The 22,753-nt window shown below is 39.7% G+C and overlaps 1 protein-coding gene across 4 annotated transcripts; it reads left to right on the forward strand.

Annotated features, from left to right (window-relative positions):
- On the forward strand, positions 1-15,937 carry cdhr2 (cadherin related family member 2). Of its 4 annotated transcripts, none has more exons than XM_063490770.1 (31): positions 1-398; positions 926-971; positions 1,263-1,319; positions 1,402-1,461; positions 1,569-1,708; positions 1,803-1,853; positions 1,938-2,027; positions 2,482-2,571; positions 2,663-2,785; positions 3,860-4,006; positions 4,255-4,330; positions 4,404-4,513; positions 6,372-6,587; positions 6,692-6,841; positions 8,581-8,742; positions 8,842-8,903; positions 9,010-9,253; positions 10,472-10,711; positions 10,813-10,882; positions 10,964-11,548; positions 11,638-11,712; positions 11,842-11,891; positions 11,983-12,134; positions 12,351-12,447; positions 12,547-12,635; positions 12,751-12,819; positions 12,999-13,134; positions 14,100-14,221; positions 14,307-14,420; positions 14,521-14,598; positions 14,920-15,937. In XM_063490770.1, the coding sequence occupies exons 1-31, from the start codon at positions 288-290 to the stop codon at positions 15,101-15,103; spliced, it is 3,996 nt and encodes a 1,331-aa protein (XP_063346840.1). In that variant the 5' UTR covers positions 1-287; the 3' UTR covers positions 15,104-15,937. The 4 variants fall into 4 exon arrangements, with proteins under 4 accessions (XP_063346840.1, XP_063346860.1, XP_063346850.1 ...); XM_063490790.2 differs by having other exon boundaries at positions 290-398; positions 846-971; positions 14,920-15,935; XM_063490780.1 differs by lacking the exon at positions 926-971 and having other exon boundaries at positions 296-398; positions 14,920-15,935.
- The last annotated feature ends 6,816 nt before the right edge of the window (positions 15,938-22,753 follow it).

Raw genomic sequence — 22,753 nt, forward strand, 5'->3', positions numbered from 1 at the left:
GGCATTTCAGATCCTTGTGGGGTTCTCGTTTGGACACTTGTGGCCCAGTATGGCTCAGTGCCATTTGCTGGGCTGATGGCACTGAGCTCCTGGTGAGGAGCTTGCTTCTAAACTTAAACAGCCAGCATGAAGTCATAGTTGAGACCAGCTTCAACTGTGTGAAGTTTTATTTTACTTCTTCTATTTTACTTATTAGAAAACAGTTAAAACTTATTTTTTCTTTTTTAACAAGCAAACAAGGAAGTGGAGTAAAATGCAAAATCATATTTGCTGGACGTCACTGGCGCATGTTAATCATTTATATTTACTGCTGTGAGACGACAATCACTAAGAGGAACAAGAGTCAAAGGTCTCATCCAGAAATCAGTAAAGGAGAAGCCCTCTGTGAATGTTGGCTGGTAAGTTTGCCTTCTGCATTTGGATTTATTTTTTAGAGCATTAGTATATGGATTTAGTTATTATAATTACTAGATAATGCTTAGATAATTAAGAAAAAAAGAAGAAGATAATAACAAACAATAAATAATATCAGTTCAGTGTGTTGCTTCGAACACCTGAAACCTGAAACATGCTGATCAGTTTTTCTGGTGTTTTTTCTTTCCTACAACAGTAGTGAAAAAAGTGGTAAAGCCTTTTAAAAGAAAGGGCTTACATATTCAAGTAAAGACTTGTTTATATGAGGTCATTCTTAATTTTATTTAACTTAATTATTCAAGGTTTTATATATATATGATCAAAGTGTAAAACTGCCAACCAAATTTTTAACAGGTGAAAATGAAGTAAACTGTCTTTACATCTTTTTTAAATTATAAAAAGGTTCTGCTGTGTTCTCTCTGTAAACAAAGATTTCCAGGTGTTTTCACCACCTGCTATGCCGTGAACAGTTTGGGTGTGGCTGTAATAACAATTGGCTGCTGAATTTCAGCCTACAAAAATCAGGACAAGAGCTGCGTACTACCCAGCATTGTCCAGTATGTGATTCACCTTCTTATTTTTCTGTTTGCATCATGACATTTAATGATTTTGTTGTTTTCATAAAAATTAAAAAAAAATTCATCCTCAACTACTATTTGAGATTAGGACAAATAACTAATAAGGTGGTCAGTGTAAAAACCAATAACTGAACATTGTCATTATGAACCTGTTAACATACTGATAAGTCTACTGAGCAATTGTCTTTAAGGTTTTACCGTTTCATCTTGACACTAAGAACGAAAATCTAATATTTGCTACTTTTATGAAATTGTCTCTTTGATTCGCAGGCATGGAGGGGATCGCAGGAAGCATACTGTTATTATGCCTAATCAGTCTAACTAATGGTGTGTGTTTATTTGATGTTTGATGATTCATTTTTTCTTTTCTTACCTTTACGTCAACATTTAACCTTTAAATCTTCTGCAGCAAACAGCAGTCCTGAAATCACCGAATTTGTTTACAATGTGTGTGAAGACACCCCATTTGGTATGTTAAATTATTTTTGAAACTTTTTCTTTCTTTTTTTTCTCACATTTGTGATGTTATGTCTCTTTTGCCCATGTTTTATATGTTTCCATGTTGTTGTTCTTCAGGTGAACGGGCATTTACTATATCTGCATCAGATCCAGATAATGACCCACTGACTTACACAATCAGTGGGACTGATGCTCCAAACTTCAGAGTTGATGCATCTACAGGGGTTGTATCTGTTGCAAGGCGTCTTGATAGAGAGGTGTGGCAGACGTAGAGCAGAGACCCTTTATTGTAAAAAACGTAATTTTGGTTAAGCATGTTCACTTACAAATTTGATCAATTCTCTCTTCTAGGCTTCGGTGTTATTGACACTTGGAGTTACTGTTTCTGATGTCGAGAATAGTGTAAGTGACATTTAACTTAGTAAAAGTTGGTTTTTTTTAAGTCAGTTTTTTCATTATATTCACAGAGTGCATCATGTGTTACAGAGAAGCGGAGACTTAAGCATAATATTAGATGATGCCAATGACAACGCACCCTTCTTTAACAGGCCTTCTTATGACACAAGTGTTCCAGAAGTAAGGCAAATATATTTAAATTAATAATTCTACAAATGGTTTTGTGTTTGTTTGTTTTTTTCTGTCATAGCATCTTACCTTGTTAGTAAAGAATGTTCATTTAAATATTTACTTCATGTTGCTGTGAGAGAAAAGCATTCTTTGGGGTTGTTTTAGCTCAGGAGGGAGAGCAGGTCATCTAATTGGAAGTTTACTGGTCTGATCCCTGGCTGCTTCAGGCTGCATACCAAATATGCTAACCCCAACTAGCTCTCTGATTTATCCATTTGAGTCTGACTGCACTGTGCATGTTGTATAAAATGCTTTGAGTGCTCAGATAGAGTAGAAAAGTGCTATGAAAGAAGCAGTCCATTTACCATTGGATCATTAATCAAAAGGAAAAAATACTAAGAGAATAATTTCTGTTTTTAAAATTCTGTTTTGTTTTTTGTGTTTTATCCATCTAACTCAACAGAATACTCCTGTAGGCACAACTTTGTTTCAAGCGTCAGCCTCTGATGCTGATACAGGAACTGCTGGCATTGTTACATATGCCATTGATGAAGTAAGATTCCTTTGCAAAGCATAAAATGTAATAATATTCAATGCAGATGTTCGATGAACCTGTAAAGCACTGTTTACATTGTTTTTTCCAGGTAATCCCAAACGATGGGATTAGTCTGTTCAGCATTGTAAGAGAAACTGGTGAAGTCAAACTGAGCAAGCCTCTGAATTATACCTCACTGAGTACTTACTATCGACTGAAGATTAATGCCAGTGTAAGTGTGATTGTTCAAGTTTAAACATGCATCACCTTATGATACTAATATTGGTTAAAGAAAAGTGTAAAGGTTGCCCTAACACTAAAGCAGCTTTTCATATTCTTGTGGTTCCAAATTTCTTAAAGGAAAAGTTTGGCATGTGAATTTCCCTTAATAGCTGAGAATGACATGATATTTGTATTTTGGCTTTAACAGTTTGAAAACAAAAATGTATCTTGTATCAGTCAGTCTTTTGTTGGTTTCTACTAGTATTCCCAAAGTTATCACTCCTGGCCAAGAAAATAGCCCTACACCCCTGTACAAATGCATCTTTTTGTTTTTACATTTTAGATTGTAGATAGTAGATTGTAAATAAATAAACTGTAAATTATTAAATAATAGTAATAATTAAATAAGTACACAATTTAAGTGACCTTTAGTGTGATAGGTTGGCAGTTTTTGTGACCTTTAGACCGCTACTGGTTTAACAAGAAGCATTCTTTGACCCACTCTGGTGCTGCTGAAACTTAATAATAAACAGATATAAGAGTGATGCCATTTTTCTTATATAACTGTTTGATAATAAATCGATTGGAGATGTTTCCAAAACAATTGAAATATATGTGTTCTCCTAAATAAACCTGCAGCTAAGAACACTATAACAACTAATAATGCTAACGTAACATAAAACACAGGGGCATATTGTAATATTCAGAGTCTGATTTTTGTTTGTTAAGCAGTGAATTGCCCTGTTATTTGCTCCTAATAAGAAAGTGTAAAATGAAGCTAGAGCATTCAGGCATAAAAAATTCTGTTGCTTTGTCAGTTTGATAAAGAGGAGTGATGAATATTCATTATTAATTTAATACTGTGAAAGTCACAGTCACAAGCCTTTGCTTGTTGTAACAGTGGTCATTTACATACTCTGTTTGTTTTTATAATTTGAAAGCACTGTCAAAAATGAATAACACATTTTCAGCATCTTTGAGTTTAGGTGTCATGTTTATCTGTGATATAATCTGTTTTAATGTATTCTAGATTTATCTGATCACCCAAAAAATCTAAGAGATTTTTAAAAATGTTTTCTAACAGGATGGTGGAGGCAGGTGTTATTTTCCTGATACAGTATACTTGTCGAGCATTGTTTATTCCTTCATTTCTGTTGAGGATGTCCCAGATCTTGACCCTGAGTTCATCGGCGGTCCCTATGTTGGAAGTGTTAGAGAGAATTCACCTGTGGTGAGTGCTGCTAAACCTGACCAATGATATCAAAGAATTATTGTAAGGCAAACAAAGCTTTTTCTGGTAGTACAATATATGATCCAGTGTATACAAAGACTTTGACAACTTTTTGTTACCGTTTGTTTGTTACTATTACAGCACAGATCTAAAGGCACTGAGCCTGCTTTGAGTTAACATATTTTTAATGCATATAAAAAGACTTTCAAATGTTTCACATTTCATAAACATTGTCTTTCCTTTGCCAGGACACATCTGTGCTTAAAGTGACTGCTGTGGACCCAGACATAGGAGTCAATGATGCAATCAGCTATAGTATTGAAGGTAAGCTACAGTATGTTGTTGCTTTAAACTTGTGAGTGGTAGTATAATATGTAATTTCCACATTATTTTACAGAGTCATCAGAAGCTGGCCTGTTTAAAATCTCAAGCAGTGATGGTGTCATATCTGTACAGTCAGAAATTGACAGAGAAGTTATAGGTGACACTGTAACTCTGACTGTGAAGGTACATTTTTATTGTCAATTTCCCTCTCTCTGTGTATGTTACTACAGTAAGCTTGTCTATTAGTACTAACTAAAGTTATAAGATAAGATAAGATAAGATAAGATAAGATAAGATAAGATGACCTTTATTAGTCCCACAGGTGGGAAATTTGTTTCGTTACAGCAAAAGTGCAAAGTTATGTAGCAGAAATTAGAAAACACTGGAATGCAATAAAATAAAATAAAATACTATATACAATAGAATAAAATAGAATAATATATACAATAGAATAAAATAGAATACAAATGCTATATACAACTGAGTAAGAAAATACAAAAGTACAACTTTGTCAGAAAAAGAATTGCACATATAGCAGTCTTATTGCACATGTGTGTGTTTGATCAGCTGCAAAAGTCTTTGTTGTGGAGTCTGACAGCAGTGGGGAGGAAAGACCTGCGAAGTCTCTCCGTCCCACATCGTGGGTGCCGCAGCCTGCCACTGAAGGAGCTGCTCAGTGCTTTCAGAGTCTCTTGCATGGGGTGGGAGATGTTGTCCAACAGGGATGACAGCTTAGCCGCCATTCTCCTGTCACTCACCACCTTCACTGGGTCCAGAGGGCATCCTAGAACAGAGCTGGCCCTTCGGATCAGCCTGTTCAGTCTCTTCCTGTCCTCGGCAGAGATGTTGCCACCCCAGCAGACCACACCGTAAAAAATGGCTGAGGCCACCACAGAGTCATAGAAGGTCTTCAGGAGTGGGCCCTTCACTCCAAAAGACCTGAGTCTCCGCAGCAGGTACAGCCTGCTCTGCCCTTTCCTGTAGAGGGCGTCTGAATTATGAGTCCAGTCCAGTTTATTGTTCAGATGAACACCAAGGTACCTGTAGCTGTCCACAGCCTCAATGTCCATACTTTGGATGTTCAGTGGTTGTAGTGGAGGATGTTTGTGCCTGCCGAAGTCTACCACCAGCTCCTTGGTTTTACTAGTGTTGATCTGGAGGTAGTTCAGCTGGCACCAGTCCAGCTGCTTATCCCATGAAGTTCATACAGATTACAGCAAATTACAGTTTCACTGTGACCAAACTGAGCTTTCTGACACTTTTTAGTCCCTCTATTTTTAGTTTTACGTATTAAGATTTAAAGGAATAACTCAACATTTTGTTAAGACTGAACAAAGAACAATACCACTCCCTAGAGTCATTATGAAGTATTTAACAGCAAGTATAAAATTCTCTTATCTTAATGTTAGCAGCAATGAAAGGCAGGTTGAACGCCTCTGTGCAGCACAAAAACTTCCGCGTACCACAGACAACCTTAAAGACGGAGCTTCTTTTAGAACTCAAATCAAAGGTTGTTTTTACAACTCAAGCAAACATGACATAAAATGTGATAAGACCATTTTGAAGGTTGAAGAAGACAAATCTTCACAAAACTCATGAAACTAATAGTGATGATGTTCCAAAATGGTTTAATTTTCCTATTGTTTTGGGGGGATTTTTTTTTTACTCTACATAACAGTTTTACATCAAAGTTGCACTAGTAGCAGTTTTTGAAGGTGTTTACAGTGACCTTAGAGAGCAGATTCAAAATACAGATGGGAACTGGTGTGAGCAGAATGGGAGGCTGAGCACAGGGTCGCTGAAAACAAAGAGCAGATGGTGTCATGGTGGAACCCACCATAATACAGGAGCAACTTCTCAATGATGCAAGAAAAAACCCCACAAAAACAAAAAACATTTATGATCTTCTTCTTTAGACCATTTAATTTAATATTATTATTATATTTAGTCATAAAAAATATTGAGAAATATTAAATATCTTTCATCTTTTTAACAATATCTTGAATATTGAAAACATTTTTTTCATTCTGGCCTATTTAAGGCCACTGAGTCTAAAGAAAACATCCACGGGGTCCGTGCCAGCGTCACAACAACTGTGCAGATCAACATCCTTGATGACAATGACAATAAGCCAGAGTTTTACAAGTGTGGAGACTCAGGGGAAGACTGTGTAACAGCAACTGAATTCACTGGTGAGATCTTGGAGCACTCACTGGGATTTATTAACATTGGCATGACTGTCAAAGATCCCGACAAGGTAAGGAAACAGACCATTCATCATCTATAAGATGAGGTCCCCAGTCCAGCTCTGTGTAACATTATTGATTAAACATAAAACTTTTGGGTCCTGGGATTTTACAGATTTCCAACACTCAGCTAATCCTGGATGGAGAGGACAAAGCCGTGTTTTCTGTGGAACCTCAATTTACCACCGTAGACAGCATCGTTCAGATCATGATCAGGCAACCCGAAAATCTGGATTTTGAGAAAAAACAGCAAATGACTTTACAGGTAAAAATGTAATTAAAATAAGCCATATATATACAGGTCCTTCTCAAAAAATTAGCATATTGTGATAAAGTTCATTATTTCCTGTAATGTACTGATAAACATTAGACTTTCATATATTTTAGATTCATTACACACAACTGAAGTAGTTCAAGCCTTTCATTGTTTTAATATTGATGATTTTGGCATACATGACTCATGAAAACCCAAAATTCCTATCTCAAAAAATTAGCATATTTCATCCGACCAATAAAAGAAAAGTGTTTTTAATACAAAAAAAGTCAACCTTCAAATAATTATGTTCAGTTATGCACTCAATACTTGCTCGGGAATCCTTTTGCAGAAATGACTGCTTCAATGCGGCGTGGCATGGAGGCAATCAGCCTGTGGCACTGCTGAGGTGTTATGGAGGCCCAGGATGCTTCGATAGCGGCCTTAAGCTCATCCAGAGTGTTGGGTCTTGCGTCTCTCAACTTTCTCTTCACAATATCCCACAGATTCTCTATGGGGTTCAGGTCAGGAGAGTTGGCAGGCCAATTGAGCACAGTAATACCATGGTCAGTAAACCATTTACCAGTGGTTTTGGCACTGTGAGCAGGTGCCAGGTCGTGCTGAAAAATGAAATCTTCATCTCCATAAAGCTTTTCAGCAGATGGAAGCATGAAGTGCTCCAAAATCTCCTGATAGCTAGCTGCATTGACCCTGCCCTTGATAAAACACAGTGGACCAACACCGGCAGCTGACATGGCACCCCAGACCATCACTGACTGTGGGTACTTGACACTGGACTTCAGGCATTTTGGCATTTCCCTCTCCCCAGTCTTCCTCCAGGCTCTTGCACCTTGATTTCAGAATGACATGCAAAAGTTGCTTTCATCCGAAAAAAGTACTTTGGACCACTGAGCAACAGTCCAGTGCTGCTTCTCTGTAGCCCAGGTCAGGCACTTCTGCTGCTGTTTCTGGTTCAAAAGTGGCTTGTCCTGGGGAATGCGGCACCTGTAGCCCATTTCCTGCACACGCCTGTACACGGTGGCTCTGGATGTTTCTACTCCAGACTCAGTCCACTTCTTCCGCAGGTCCCCCAAGGTCTGGAATCGGTTCTTCTCCACAATCTTCCTCAGGGTCCGGTCACCTCTTCTCGTTGTGCAGCGTTTTCTGCCACACTTTTTCCTTCCCACAGACTTCCCACTGAGGTGCCTTGATACAGCACTCTGGGAACAGCCTATTCGTTCAGGAATTTCTTTCTGTGTCTTACCCTCTTGCTTGAGGGTGTCAATGATGGCCTTCTGGACAGCAGTCAGGTCGGCAGTTTTACCCATGATTGCGGTTTTGAGTAATGAACCAGGCTGGGAGTTTTTAAAAGCCTCAGGAATCTTTTGCAGGTGTTTAGAGTTAATTCGTTGATTCAGATGGTTAGGTTAATAGCTCGTTTAGAGAGCCTTTTCATGATATGCTAATTTTTTGAGATAGGAATTTTGGGTTTTCATGAGTTATGTATGCCAAAATCATCAATATTAAAACAATGAAAGGCTTGAACTACTTCAGTTGTGTGTAATGAATCTAAAATATATGAAAGTCTAATGTTTATCAGTACATTACAGGAAATAATGAACTTTATCACAATATGCTAATTTTTTGAGAAGGACCTGAACATACATACCATTGCATGTACCAATACCACTCATGTTTGTGACTTTTAAAACTCTTTACAATTCCAATGAGTTGCTCATATCATGGTGCAGGTGACTGCTGTAGATCAAGATAAACCCACCTTTAGCTCCACTGCTCAAGTCACTATAAACATCAAGGATGCCAATGACAACAGTCCAACCTTCAAAGAGGACACATACAAGTTAAATGTGTCAGAGCATTCACCCATTGGGACAGAATTGGCCATAATTACCGTAAGTTCCTTGCAATCTGAATTCTCTCTCAGACATCTTGAGCTTTTATTATTTTATTTTAGAAACTCTCACACATTGTTTTGTTTTTCTCTCTTTTAGGCAGATGATCCAGACACAATGGATCAAGACAACCTGACATACAAACTTTTTCCTGACAGCATGTATGTCTTCACTTGTGGCGTGCTGCAGTAATTCTTCTTTTTTTGTGCAGCTGCTGTCCATGTCGTTCACACAACACCTCACCAACTGTCTGCGCTTATGTTTCAGATTACCCTACTTTGATGTGGAGTTGCATACTGGCAGAGTTTATGTGAAAAGCCAAGAGCTCCTGGATCGTGAGCTCAGATCTCTCTATACAGCAACTCTACAGGCCAGAGACACAGATGGCAAGCCTGGCTCTACAGTACTGGAGATCACACTGACTGACATTAATGACAAGTCTCCAGTCATGAACAGAGATTCTTACGTGGCTTTTATTAGAGAGGGCCAAGAGCTTGAAGTCAAAATAGAGGTAAGTTTGGCAGGGTGAGCACTAAGGACAATAGTTGTCAAGTTAATAGTGTACTATAGTCTGTATATGCGTTAATAAAGGCATCCCCATTGGCTGGGAGGAATTAACTGCTTAAATGCACTGACTTCTCATACATACATTTACTTATCACGTCTACTTTGAAGAGCCTAGAAGACATGAACATAAATAACAGGTTTCATTTTGCTGAAAAATTAAAAGCGCTTTATTGTGCATGTTAATGTTGGTAGGCAGAGACAGCAAAAAGTTCAAGACTATAACTTTGGGCTGCAGTTCTGGTCATAATTTTGAGGATGAAAACTGAACCAAACTAAGCTACACTTTTAAAGTGAAGCATAAAAGGTTTTATATGGAAAAACAGTCATTGTATCTGACCTTAAACTCTTAGTTCAAAGCTTTTTAATAATATATATTTTTTAAAATCTGCTAAATTCCATTCAAATTAAGAAATATGGATTTAGGATATGTATAAGAGCTAGTGAAGTCTGAGCCAAACATAAATTTCTGGGGAAATTTGCATCACCCAATATCATGGCCTGTCATGTGACATGAATGAAGTGTGTAGCCAGGCCTAAACTATTATTAAAAAAAAAAAAAAAACTTTCCCAGAAATTGACAGGGAGTTATCATTTTCAAATGCATACACAGTCAAAACATGTCCTTATAAATATGAAACCACACTTTTAAAAATACTTTAAATGTGACTGAAATAAATAAAAGCAAAGGTTTATTTATATAAATTATTAATTATTAAGGGAAATATGCTTGGTATAAACTAAATGTATACCGATCAGGTACATTTCATTTGACCAGATTCCAATAAATGTTTTACACTGTTTTACACTATGTAACAACATTACATCAAAAATGTACATTTAATCAAATGACTTAACCCTGTCAAGGCTCATCCATGAAATCATTTTCAGAAAATTTTATTTTTTTGAAACTGGAGTGTTTGTTGGACCTTCTGACAAATTATATTAAAAAAGAAATTACATTTCAGGTTACATATATGAGGTTTTGGTCAATATTGTACTTTTGTAGCCTTAAAAGTCTATACGATACATGGTATTACTGGATTAAATTCAGTATTTTGGCCATAAATATTTGTTTTCAGGCTTTTATTGCATTTTTGCTGTATCAGCAAAGAAAATCATCTTCCTAAAAGTGTCTCTTCTGATGTTTCTCTGCTTTGGACAGGCTACTGATGGAGATGAGCCCAATACTCCAAACAGCCAAATTGTGTATGGTATCGTGTCAAGCACATACAGTAAGAACTTCACTATAGACCCTGAAACCGGTGTTTTGACAAACAGCGTTGAACTGGATCGTGAGGCCGTGGATCCAGTGCTGGAAGGGGAGATTAAACTTGTAGTGACTGCTACAGACCAGGGTGAACCCCCGCTATCCACCAGTGTCACAGTTACCATCAATGTACAGGTAGGTATTTTAGCAAGTTGACAGTACCAAGTTACAAGAGACGGTGTAAATGCTGGTACAGCTGATGACTGCCAGTGTTTCTTCTTTATGATCCATTTCAGGACATCAATGATAATGTGCCAACAATTTTTGCCCCATCTTACAAATTCTCTGTTAAAGAAGGAGAAAAAGGCAAGTATTTCACACCGCAAAATGTTTTAAGTGTTTACAACTGCATGTCAGGGTTTTAAGTCATATTTATCATTCATTCAGGTGCATTTGTTGGCTCTGTTGAAGCTGAGGATTTGGACCAAACAGCAGAGTTTAATCGCATTTCTTTCAGCATTGTTGATGGGAGCTTTGGGAACTTCATCATTCGAACCTCCGCTGCCACAAGAGGTTTCATGGGAAACATCACTGTGGACCCAGACATTGAGCTGGACTATGAGAAAGGCCCCAAAACGTTTAGTATGAGGGTAGACGCAGCAGATCTGGAGCAGAAGAAAGCTACAGTGACGGTGGACGTAGATGTGCTTGACGTAAATGACGAGAGACCTGAGTTCACGCCAATAGCATCTATGACAGTGAAGGAGAACACCACAGTAGTGGAAGCTGTTGGGAGTTTTAAAGCGGAAGATAAAGACGGGAACCATTCTCTGGTCTTTGAGCTGGAATCCGTCAAATGCAGATGCAACGACAGCCTGTATCCCTGCGACTGGTTTGTCCTGGATCCAAATGGAGAGGTCAGGGTCAACCCTAAGGTCACGGTGGATTATGAACAATGCGACCAGGCGATTGTAGAGGCTCAGGTGGTGGACATTTACACAGAGAAGGGATATAACAACAGTGCAACGACAGGTCAGTAATCGGTTGTTTACTGATAATAAGAGTAAGACATTAAAACAAACAGCTTACATAAAAACTGGTTCACTGTCATTTCTCTTCAGGCCTAATGGTGATCAACATTGAAGACATCAATGACAATGCTCCAGAATTCATTTTCTCAGACAGTCAGGTGTTTGGTGAGTCCTTCTCTCAGAATAACCACTCGTCTGCAGTACTTACCAACAGGGCCACGTGCTTTCACATATCGCCCTAAATTTTTAAAACATTATATGAATCCAACGCTGATTTTTCTTCTTCTTTTATAGTTGTGGTGTCAGAAAGTGCAAGCAAAGGGACATCAGTTGCGGGGGTTACCGTAAGTACGACTGAAAAGCAAAAACACCTGACCTCATTTCGGCATGTTAACGATGCATGAAGCATGATGCTCTACTTCATGTCTCTCATAGGCTACAGATCGTGACAGTGGCATAAACAGTCAGATCGAGTTTAAAGTGACAGACGTCAAATTCCAAAACACCAACAATCAAATAAGTGACAAGGGGGCACTGTTTGAGGCTGTAACCACACAGCAAAATGACCGCTATGTTGGGATTATTCAGTGAGTACAAAGTCCTCTCCTGCAGTCACAACTCGTTCTGCTCTGGTAATGTGTTTTCCTCACAAGCGTCGGTGTTTACACTTGCACTCATATATTTAGATTATATTTTAGCAGGGATTATAGGAGCCCATGCACATGTTGTTTTTTCCAAAATTATATTGTCATGGGTGTATTTTTATGGTTCTTATGGGTGTGCTTCCCTTCAACTATCCACAGATCTACACAGACACTTGATTTGACACTGAAGGGGAAGTATTTGGTAACAGTCTCTGCGACTGATCCCGGCGGCCTGTCCTCTAGCACCGTGCTGGATGTAAGTGACGTGGGATTTGCTTACCCTGTGTTGTATATTGCAAACAGGCTATAAAACTTGCAGCACACACTAATGTTTCCATTCTTTTCATAACTGCAGATTTTCACAGTCGATGAATCCTACAAAGTCGAACTCAGGTTTGCAAATAATCAGATTGAGGTTGAAAAAAAGCTCACTGAGATCAGGAGGTAATGTCTGAATCATTAGTAAAGACTATATCTGATCTAATCTGCTAATTTTCATTCAGTCACCACTTAAATCTACCCATTTTCTTCCCCCCGTCATCTTCTGGGACTCTTCTAGAGCACTTATGACTGCCACTAAGGCTGCCGTTGAAATTGTTGCTCTTAGGCCTTACAGTGAGACATCCAGGTAAGTTCCCTTTCACATCTCCTTGCTTGCTCCTATGCTTTGTTTTTCCTCACTAGGTGGTGCAATTGCACATGTAGACAAAATGACAATGGCAGCAACTCCAAGTTTTAGGTTTTAAACAGCTGAAATGTGTTGATTTAATTTGTGTGTATGTGTGTGTTTTTTAATGGTTCTCTCAGGGCTACAGACAAAACCATTGTGGTAGCTTATTTTGTCTATGCCAATGGAACGGCCCTTACCTCTGTTCAAGTGGAAATAATGCTCTCTGATCCGGAACACTTTCCTAAGCTGATAGAGCTTGGACTAGATAACATTGTAAGTATGGTTTTATTTTTTAAACACGGCAAAAAACTCACTATTTTTCTGCCTCTTCTTTATATCTTCTTGGTCATTTCGTCATCATTTTTTTTTATTCTTCTTTTTTGATAAATTGCTGGTGGCAGTCTAATAAAAAGTATTTCAGAGTCAGCACAGGGGTAGGGGACAGTTCACTGATTCTTTTCACCAAGTTCAATGTGTGCTCCAACAAGCACTCTGGCTCCACCAGCAGGCTAAATTCAGAATTGTTTCATGCGTATCACTTTTAACAAACATGCCTAATTTTCAATAATTTAGGATTTTATATTTATTAAATGTTAAAAGGCATATGATTTCCCATAAAGGTGGATCATGTGATCTTCAGAAACAGCCGTAACTACGTTGAGATTAATGACTCAGTGTATGGTGCATTTGAATGATATTGGCTATATGGAAAAATTACTTATATTAAATTACTTTAATATAAATTTTGAAATCCCCCCCCCCCCCTAAAAAAAAGTAACTGATTTTCTTTACATGTACATTTTTTCATGTAATTTTATTACGTAAGTACAATGTAAAATGCTACATTTAATGGAATGTTGTCAAATGAAGTCACATTTTTTTAATTATTTGAATAAATAAACCTTTTTATAAATTGTATATATTACAGTTGTATTTTACTCAAAATTATTGCTTTGTGTATATTGAGGGTGAATAAACATTTTTGAGCGTAGGTTTAGAAAAATAAAGTAAAATTTATTTTACAGGGATAAAGACATTTAAAATGTGGTTTAAGGAGACACCAGTAGCAATCCCTTTGGTTCATTTTACAAAACAATTAACTCCAGATTAGTAAGAGGTCTGATAAGTCTGATCAGTATTAAAGGACATGTAAAAAGTGTGAAGCTAGTGTAAATATAAGTGAATGAAAACTTTAAGATCTACATATGAAACTCGAAACCTGAAACCTCTGTTTTTAGGGAACTGCTCCTGAGGAAGAAAAAACGGTGGACACAGTAAAATATGTCCTGCTGGGGATTGTGGCAGGCCTTGTCATTGTGCTTCTTGTCCTCACCACTTCACTCCTCTGTACTCGCAGAAAGTAAGAAAACGTGATACCTACTATTTCAAACATCTACGACCAGCAGGGAGTCTGTGTACTAACCACTCATCATTCCACCATACAGCTACAGAAGGAAGCTTAAGGCCGCTAAAGCTGCAGAATCTGCATCCAGTATGAATTATGACAACCAGAAAAATGGTCTTATGCTACCTGGAACCAACAAGTACACTATGGAAGGGTGAGGACACAAAATCTTTATTCAGATAAATGAAATAGGCAATGGTATGAAACCTAATGTATAAGTTTGCCTTCTAACATGTGTCACTTCTCTCTGATAGTGCTAATCCTGTGCTCAACCTCAACATCGACACAACCATCGAGTTAGAAGAGAGCAGCTCTGATGATGACAAACACAGGTAAAACAAAAACAACAAGGAAACAAAGAACCCTGTCTGTAAATCGGTCCACTGCCTACAGAGAGCAGTTACTGGCTTGATCAACACAGTTTGATAAGGTGGCTCACGGTGAAACGCAGCTGCGCTCACGACTCTGTAGCTGTGCTGGTTAATAAACTGGGACGATTTCCAGGTGAACATTTTGCCACAGAGTGCCCACTACAGGATGTTGTGACAGAGCTGGCTTTGTGCTTCCAGCAATGCCATGTGATTGTTGTTTTTAAATCAAAAACCTTGAAATGATCATTTGTTTCCCTCTTTCTCTTTGTTTTTCCACCAAAGCCATCTAAGCTTCAACTCCGACGACTCGAAATCTGACTCGGAAAGTGCTCGACATCAGAAAGAGGATCCACCAGTGTACATTGAGCCTTTGTATGAAGCACTGGACCTGGCTGACCAAAACAAAAGCACTGACAACCCCCTCGTGGGGTACAGCAACCCTGTATTTGACACCACAGATTTGTAATGTAAATAGTGAAGGCCAGATGCCTCAGCTAGGCAAATGTAGCTTCTTTGTAATCAGGCTTACCAAATCAAACTTATTATATCGTTCTTGATGAAGACTTCATCTTCAAATAGCCTTCTCTGTATTACAGATTTAACTTTGAAGCCTAAACACCCTTTACAAGCATAAAACTGAACCAAAAGGGGGATCCTATTTTGTGAAAAAGATCTAATTGTATAAAAGTGTAATGTCTTATTCTTATCCAGTCAGAGAGCTGAAGTATGCGAATTGCTTGTTTGCTGTAGCCTCATAGTTTGTACATAGGTATGAAAGTGAAATCAATATCGATGGCCTAAAAATATCAAACTCTTCCTTTATCTTTCTGTAGAGACGTTTTCAATCCATGCAGTATAAAAAAAATGAATAGCAGCAGTGGTTAAACACACAAACGTCTTGCTTGATGCACATGTGAATCACTTTATTTTTGTTAATATAATAAGCAGTGGTTTAAAAAGGGTTTGAATTGCTTTTGAAAGAAACTGTTTCTTAAAGTTATGCCAACACAGAAATCAAGAAAAACATAAATTTCAAAAAAGGTTTCAAAATGTCAATGTATGAATGAAATCCTTATTTATAACTGTGTGTCTGCCAAAATCTCTCTCTCTTTTCCCTGTTTCATTTGTCAGTGTTTGCTATGAAATTCTTGATGAAGAGAAAAAAAAACTCATGCAGAGTGACTTCCAACAAGTAGCAGATTGAAAAGATTATTCACTGTTTACTGACACCTAAATGAATGTAACACAAGTGCAATCCATGAATAAATTCTGATTCTTTGAATGTGGATCTGAAGTTAATGCTGGTGAACACGGACATTCACTGACACTGTAACAACCGCTGGGTTAAAACACATTTAAAATCTTTGCCTTCACGTAATTTACAACAGGATCACAGATTATGGCATTAAAATACCGTAAGAAGTCATGACTAAAAATACCCTGATATCAGGAGTCATTACTTTCCTCGAAAGGTGATTGTACGCGTCATCAGTTTTTTTGTTTTTTTTTACACTTTTCACAATACAAACAAGTCAAAACACTGTGCCAAATCTAAAGCAATATATAAGACATACAAAAGCCTGCACTGACAGTAGACTCCTCTTACAAAGAGATCAAGGCAACACTTAATCGATTTAAATATCCCCCAGGCCACCAGGTCACAAATCACACTCAAAACCTGTCATTACACCATCATCTCTCTCTCTCTCTCTCTCTCTCTCTCTCTCTCTCTCTCTCTCTCTCTCTCTGTCGAAGCTTAACAAGCTTTTTAGCAACCAGGAGAAAAGCTGGTTGCCATGGCTTCATATTGTGTGAGGTGAGTGGAAAAAAAACAACAAAAAAAGCACCAACAGCTAAAATGAGTCAGTGGATGGCTGAATGGTTTCAGCGAAAAACACTAAAGGAGGAGAGCCAGGCTGATGATGACGCTGACGCATCACTCTCATTTCCCCAAACGTCCATCATCACTCTGTCGGTGTGTGCAGAGAGATTTGTGAATAAGATACCAATCAGCGAGGGTGGGGGGTGTGGGGGATAAAAAGAGAAATCATAATTTATGGCTGCTTTCTCAGCGGTTAATGCTTCTCGGTGCAAACTTCATATTAAATGCTTTTGTGCTTGCTTGTCTTGAGTGAAGGTGTGAATTTTTTCCTTCTTTTTCTCACACCATCGAGACGACGTCATTCAGTGGATGCACTGGATAGCAACCACGTGTATCGGATCCCATGTAAACTTTCTCTCCTGTCACTCAGTGGTATGAGCTCTGGAGCAACAGTGTGGCTGCTGCATGTTCTCCATCAGCAGGCGGAAGGGGTTTCTTCTGCGTCGGCCCGCTTTCCCATCATGCTCCCCTCTCCTCCCTGCACGGCCCTTACCTGAACCCCCCTGGGCTATCTCTGAGGTCAGGGGTGTAGCTGAGGGGTTGAGCGGAGGAGGCGGTGGCATGGAGGATTGCCTCTTCTGCTTCTTCACCTGCTTCTCCAGGTGTTTCTGGATGGCAGAGCCCAGCACGGCTACTTCCACCACAGCTCCGTACACCTCCCACGTCATCCCCTTCTCATCCCAGCTCACCTCCTGCACTGGCTCCTCGCATTTCTCTTCATCTTTCTCCTTACAGTTTATTTCCTCCTTTGTGTTCTCTTCAACTCCCTCCACCTTTTTCTCTTGGTTTACTTTCTCCTCTTTCTCCTCCATCACCTCCTCTTTCTTTTCCTCTTTCTCCTCCATCGCCTCCTCTTTCTTTTCCTGTTTCTCCTCCTTTGCCTCGTCTTTCTTTTCCTCTTTCTCCTCCTTCGCCTCGTCTTTCTTTTCCTGTTTTTCCTCCTTCACCTCGTCTTTCTTTTCCTCTTTCTCCTCCTTCGCCTCCTCTTTCTTTTCCCCTTTCTCCTTCTTCGCCTCGTCTTTCTTTTCCTCTTTCTCCTCTGTCGCCTCCTCTTTCTTTTCCTCTTTCTCCTCTGTTGCCTCTTCTTTCTTTTCCTCTTCCTCCTCCACTATCTTCTCCTCTATGCTAGGCTCCTTCATGACCTGAGGGAAAGTCATAATCGTGGGAGTTCTCGGGGTCATGGGTGCGGTAGCGACAGAGCGAAATTCCACCTGCTGACCCACCTGCAGCTCAGCATCTTTAGTCTCTGTGCCCACAGCCCCGCATTTTCCAAAAGAGGTGGGGAAATAGAAGGTCTGGTCCCCCTCAGGAGGGGTCATGGGGCTGGTGGCCACAGACTGACACTGCACTACCTCCAGGCTCACCTGTGTGCGGATGTTGTGGCAGCCAAAGGGAGCCGGTGATTCAGGGATGGGGGATTTTATTGCAGAAACAACTCTCTCTTCTTCACGTGCATCTTTGTTGTCTTTGACCTCTGACTGCTCGGATCCTGTGCATGTTTTCGGATGTTCGCTGACAGCAGCAGAAGGTTCTTTAGTTTGTGGATTGTTTGTGCTCCCGTGAACACTTTCACTGAAAGACTTTCCCTTTCCTTCCTTCCTGTTTATATCACTGCAGTTTTCTCCAACCTCATCTTCATCTATTTTGACCATCTCCGGTTCAACAGAATAAGAATAAAAAAACGACTCAGCCTTGTCTGTTTCTTCCTCCTCATTGTTGCCATACTGGGTCACCAAGATTGTAATGTCTTGATCCATACTTCCCATCCTCTGCTGCTTACACTGCTGATTGCTATCTTCCACACTTACATGTGCACCTATTAACTCAGCATCCACTCCATTGGTGGAACTCTGAGTCATCTCCTTTGATGTAGTAAATTTTAAAGTTTCAGTTGTTTCTGACGCAGCCTCTGCTGAAACCTTTGTCTCCTCCTGACCAGTCTCCCTCTGCTCCTCATTCTTTTTCACTTTCTCGTCCCTTTGCACTAGCTCTCTCCCGATAAACTCTGGGAAAGCTGTGCTATACGGGGATTTTGGGGTCATGGGGGATGTGGCAACAGAGCAGAACTCCACTTGCTGACCCACCTGCAACTCTGCATCTTTAGTGTCAGTGCCCACGGCTTGAGGTTTCCCAAAAGAACTTGGGAAGAAGAAGGAATGGCTGCCCTCTGGAGGAGTCATGGGGCTGGTTGCTGCCGAGCAGCACTGCACCACCTCGAGGCTCACCTGTGTGCGCATGTGGTGCTGCCCAAAAGGGGCCGGGGAGCGTGGGTCACAAGGGTCTGGAGTTGATGGGACAGCAACTGAGATTTTCTCAATTCCTGCATCTTTTCCTCTGTTGAGATTTTGATCCTCAAAGTTTTCCTCTTGAATTTCAGGTTTTCCATCTCCATCACTCAGAAACTTGATCGACACCATTGCATCGTTATTTGTAGCTGCTGTTGTTGTTTTATTGTGCTCTTCCATTGCAGGCATGGCATCGATCTGTGTGCAGTTTTTAACTCGTTCAGTGTCTGTTAGGTCAGCATTGCCATAATCCCCCCCTGAAAGCACTTGATCTTTAGATATTAGGTTCTTCTCTTTCTCCTCAACAGAGCTGACATTCCCCTGTAGTGCCGGCTGATAGTCCCCTTGAGTGGTTGACTCTTGACTCCTGTACAGTTGAGGTCCTTCAGGCGCAGCAGTGCTATCTGAGCCTCCTGGTCGCCCCCCATTATCCGTCTTCTCGCAAGGCTGATGGTCCTCCGTGACACCTCTCATCTCATCCTTAAGGCTTCCCATTCTGTCTCCGCATTAAAGGGCTAGAATTACCTGCAGGAATAACACAGCAGTGTGAAAGTGTCCGTGCAGTTTATAATCGGGAACAAGCCCAAGCACAAGCGGAAGATAAAAAATATTCTGTCATGCGATATGAAACGAAATTGATATTATTCAGTTATTCAAATAGACACAGGAGCATCACTGCTACTACTTGATCAGAATTGTTTGCACACTTACTTTAATATCGCAGGACTATCTTTTTAAATACTTTAAAAAGAGATGAAGTCAAAATCAAATCTTCATGCCCCAAAATATCTCATTATCAGCTCCTGTCTGAATTCTATTCTAGTCCATAATTACATAACACAAACAGCGTGCACATGAATTCAGAGTTGTTTTCAAAACGTAACTATAAAACAAGCATGATTACAAAAGGAGATCTCAGAAAATTAGGACATACCTCAGCAATCTAAAGTCAGGCTGAAGCCACTCCACAACTCTTCTTCAGATTTGGGTCAAACATTGCAAATCTCAGCACCGATTGAGACAAACATCTGTCCGTGCATCTCCCCCCGGTGATTGATGCTGATTGCAGTGGCTACAGGTTTGTCTCTAGAAGAATCTATCTTAGGCAATCCTCGCTCTTTAGGCTGTGGCTGTGTCTATTGAAAAGCTTCACATTTCCAGTTTCCCTGGAAACCACGGTCGGGTTTCTGGCAGTGAGTGGTAATGTAATGGCAAAATCTCTCTACAGCTCTCTAATCAGCAGTAAATCATAGTAATTAACTTCAGGTTCTCATAGAAACACAATGGCAACTACGTGCACAGAGATAAACCTGTGAACTGGTTAATCTGGAGAAATTTTAAAGGAGGCATAAATTGGTGATAAAACCTCTCACGTCATTACAAATGATCACTGTGAGGGCTTCACGAGGAAGGGAGGGTGAAGTATGCAGACAAGGGATTTCTCTTAGCAATAGTGAAGCAGTGTTTTGAACTAAAACAGCAGTGTCTGTGTGTGTGTATATGTGTGCATGTACATGTGTGCGTCAAGGCCACATTTGCCCGATCATGGCTGTTTAACAGAATCGTAAGCTTAGTAAAAAAATAATAATAACATGAATAGATAAATAAATAAATGCTTTTAAAGCACGTCCTACTTTAGGAAGTCAGATAATCACAGGCTTATTACAGGACTTCCAAAAAGTCTATGCAAACTCAAAGCTTGTGGAGGACATCAGAGAGATATTAGTAACAGTGGTTGTTCTGCAGCATCTGTACATGAAAGACACAACAGAGAATTTAAGCTGAAGGAGCCTGGAAGCAGCAGCTTCGCCTCCCACACAAACAAACACTTGTAAATCACCAAGTCTTTTATACTCATTCGTCATTCCCCTCCAACCTCCCTGCTTTGCGACACATATTTCTCTAGAGCCTCTCTAATTCTGCTCGTCTCTAGTGATTGAGTGGGACTGAGGACGATTACATTTCTTTCATTGTTTTTTTTTTTTTTTGAGAATCTCTAACCGACTTGCTTGTAGAATGGCAGTGGGCTGCTGCGGCTTGGCCAGAACACCGTGTACTGACATAAGTATTCTCGCCGTTAATTCAAAGGCTGCCACAGAGTTCTGTTGCCTAGCAACCACGTAGTGGGATGCAGGGGAGGTGTGCTGCTGAGGACCAAGGTAGATGGGCTCTGATCACACTCTCATCAGGGGCCATCAGCCTGCCAAAGGCCATCTTCTCAGCAATGTGTTGGTAATAATGATGACCGTGGTGATTCACTGATGAGTGCGCTCCACAGAGCAAAAAAACAGGATGCATCATAGATACCGTGCCTGCAGAGCAACTAACAGTGTTAAGTCTCCTGAGTGTGGCAGGATATCACATTTTACGAACCCGTAAGAGGTGTTGGAATTCATTTATTTCGCAAAAACAGGCAGAAAGCAAAAAAGAAAAAGAAGAAAAAAAGCACAAATGGAAAATTAGAAAAGACAGTTTATAAACATTTCTTTTGGAATGTTAGCTATGTAAAGCTATATGTCTCTTTCTCTCTATATATGTATCTATATATAGTTATATATAGATATATATATATAGATACATATAGTTTATATCTTTTTTAAAATAGTTTATATGGTTTGCATACTTCCATCCCAACAGTTTCCCCTGCCTGAAGGGGATGATTAGACAAGTTGGCTTAACTTTCAGCTACAAGTGTCCATTCTTTAGGGATCATTTAGCTTCCATTTTCTGTCCAAACTCCTTGATGGTGTCCGTGGCCTTGCCCGCAGCTTTTCCTATGGCTGCTTGAGTCTGCCTGCTGGTTTCTTCAGCAGCTTTGATAAGTCAGAGCAGAACAGAAGAGAAGTAAGTTAAGCAACAAATCCTCTAATATCCAGCTAATATTCAACTGGATAGAGTTGAATAAAAAATATTCAACTAATATTTTCACAGTGCAATCATTTGTATGATTGTCAAATATGATATTTCTCCACATTTCAAATTTTTCTAATAACCTGAGGATTTAGTTCTAAAACTAATTTTAAACAAGATAAAATTTGCATTTTTATTCACACTGTTATAATAATTCCAATATTTCTATTTTGACTGCATTCATTTTTACAATTCATGTTTCCTTTTAATTGCTCTGCTTTTATTAGCAATTAAACATCTAATTTGGCAGTAATATGACTGACAGCTTGTGTGTGCAATCCATGCCTCAATAAACACCAACTAATGTTTGCATTACAGTATATGATGCTAGAAAGAAGGAATGCGCGCCTTACCTGTGTTGACTGTTTCTTTGGAGGAGTCTGCCACCTGCTGCACGGCTTCCTCAGCTGCCTGCACTGGAAACGCATCACAGGTTTTTAAAGTGACTGACAGTTTTTAAACTTCATTTTACTGCAAAACCTCTTAGAAAGAAAAATAAAATGCTGTATTAATTGCAGTACAACTCTCTGGATTCCAGGTCTGTCGATCACGTCACCTTGTAGCCACCGGTCTGTACCTGCAGTGTCTGTGACTCCTTTTGCGGCTGAGTGGCTCGTGCTTTTCAGGCCCTCAAAGGACTTCTTGAACGATGCCATGGCTCCTGTCTTTGTCCCTGCAGCTTCCACACACCCTTCTGACCTGAGAGCAGCAGGAGCAGCTGTTTAATACCCTCGGCTTGAGCCCGGCACCACCGAGCCTGCACGTTCCAGTTGGATTAACCAAAACAAAACCCACCCGAAGCGGCACGATCAGACTGGCATCCCAAATATGGCAGCATTGTGCCAACGGCCAGAGCCTACTCAGCAGATTTTACACATCCTTTAATCAAACCCCAGACAAGAGTGAGCAAAAAAGATAAACATGCGAGGGCGACGCATAATAGATTCTTATTGAGGCCAACTTTAGAAAAGATTTAAAATGCGATGATCGATCAGCGCAGTAAATGAGTTTGCACATTATTAAACAACGCTAACAAATG

The sequence above is a fragment of the Pelmatolapia mariae genome, linkage group LG2 (assembly GCF_036321145.2).
Source record: "Pelmatolapia mariae isolate MD_Pm_ZW linkage group LG2, Pm_UMD_F_2, whole genome shotgun sequence".
In the NCBI taxonomy this organism is placed as follows: Eukaryota; Metazoa; Chordata; class Actinopteri; order Cichliformes; family Cichlidae; genus Pelmatolapia; species Pelmatolapia mariae.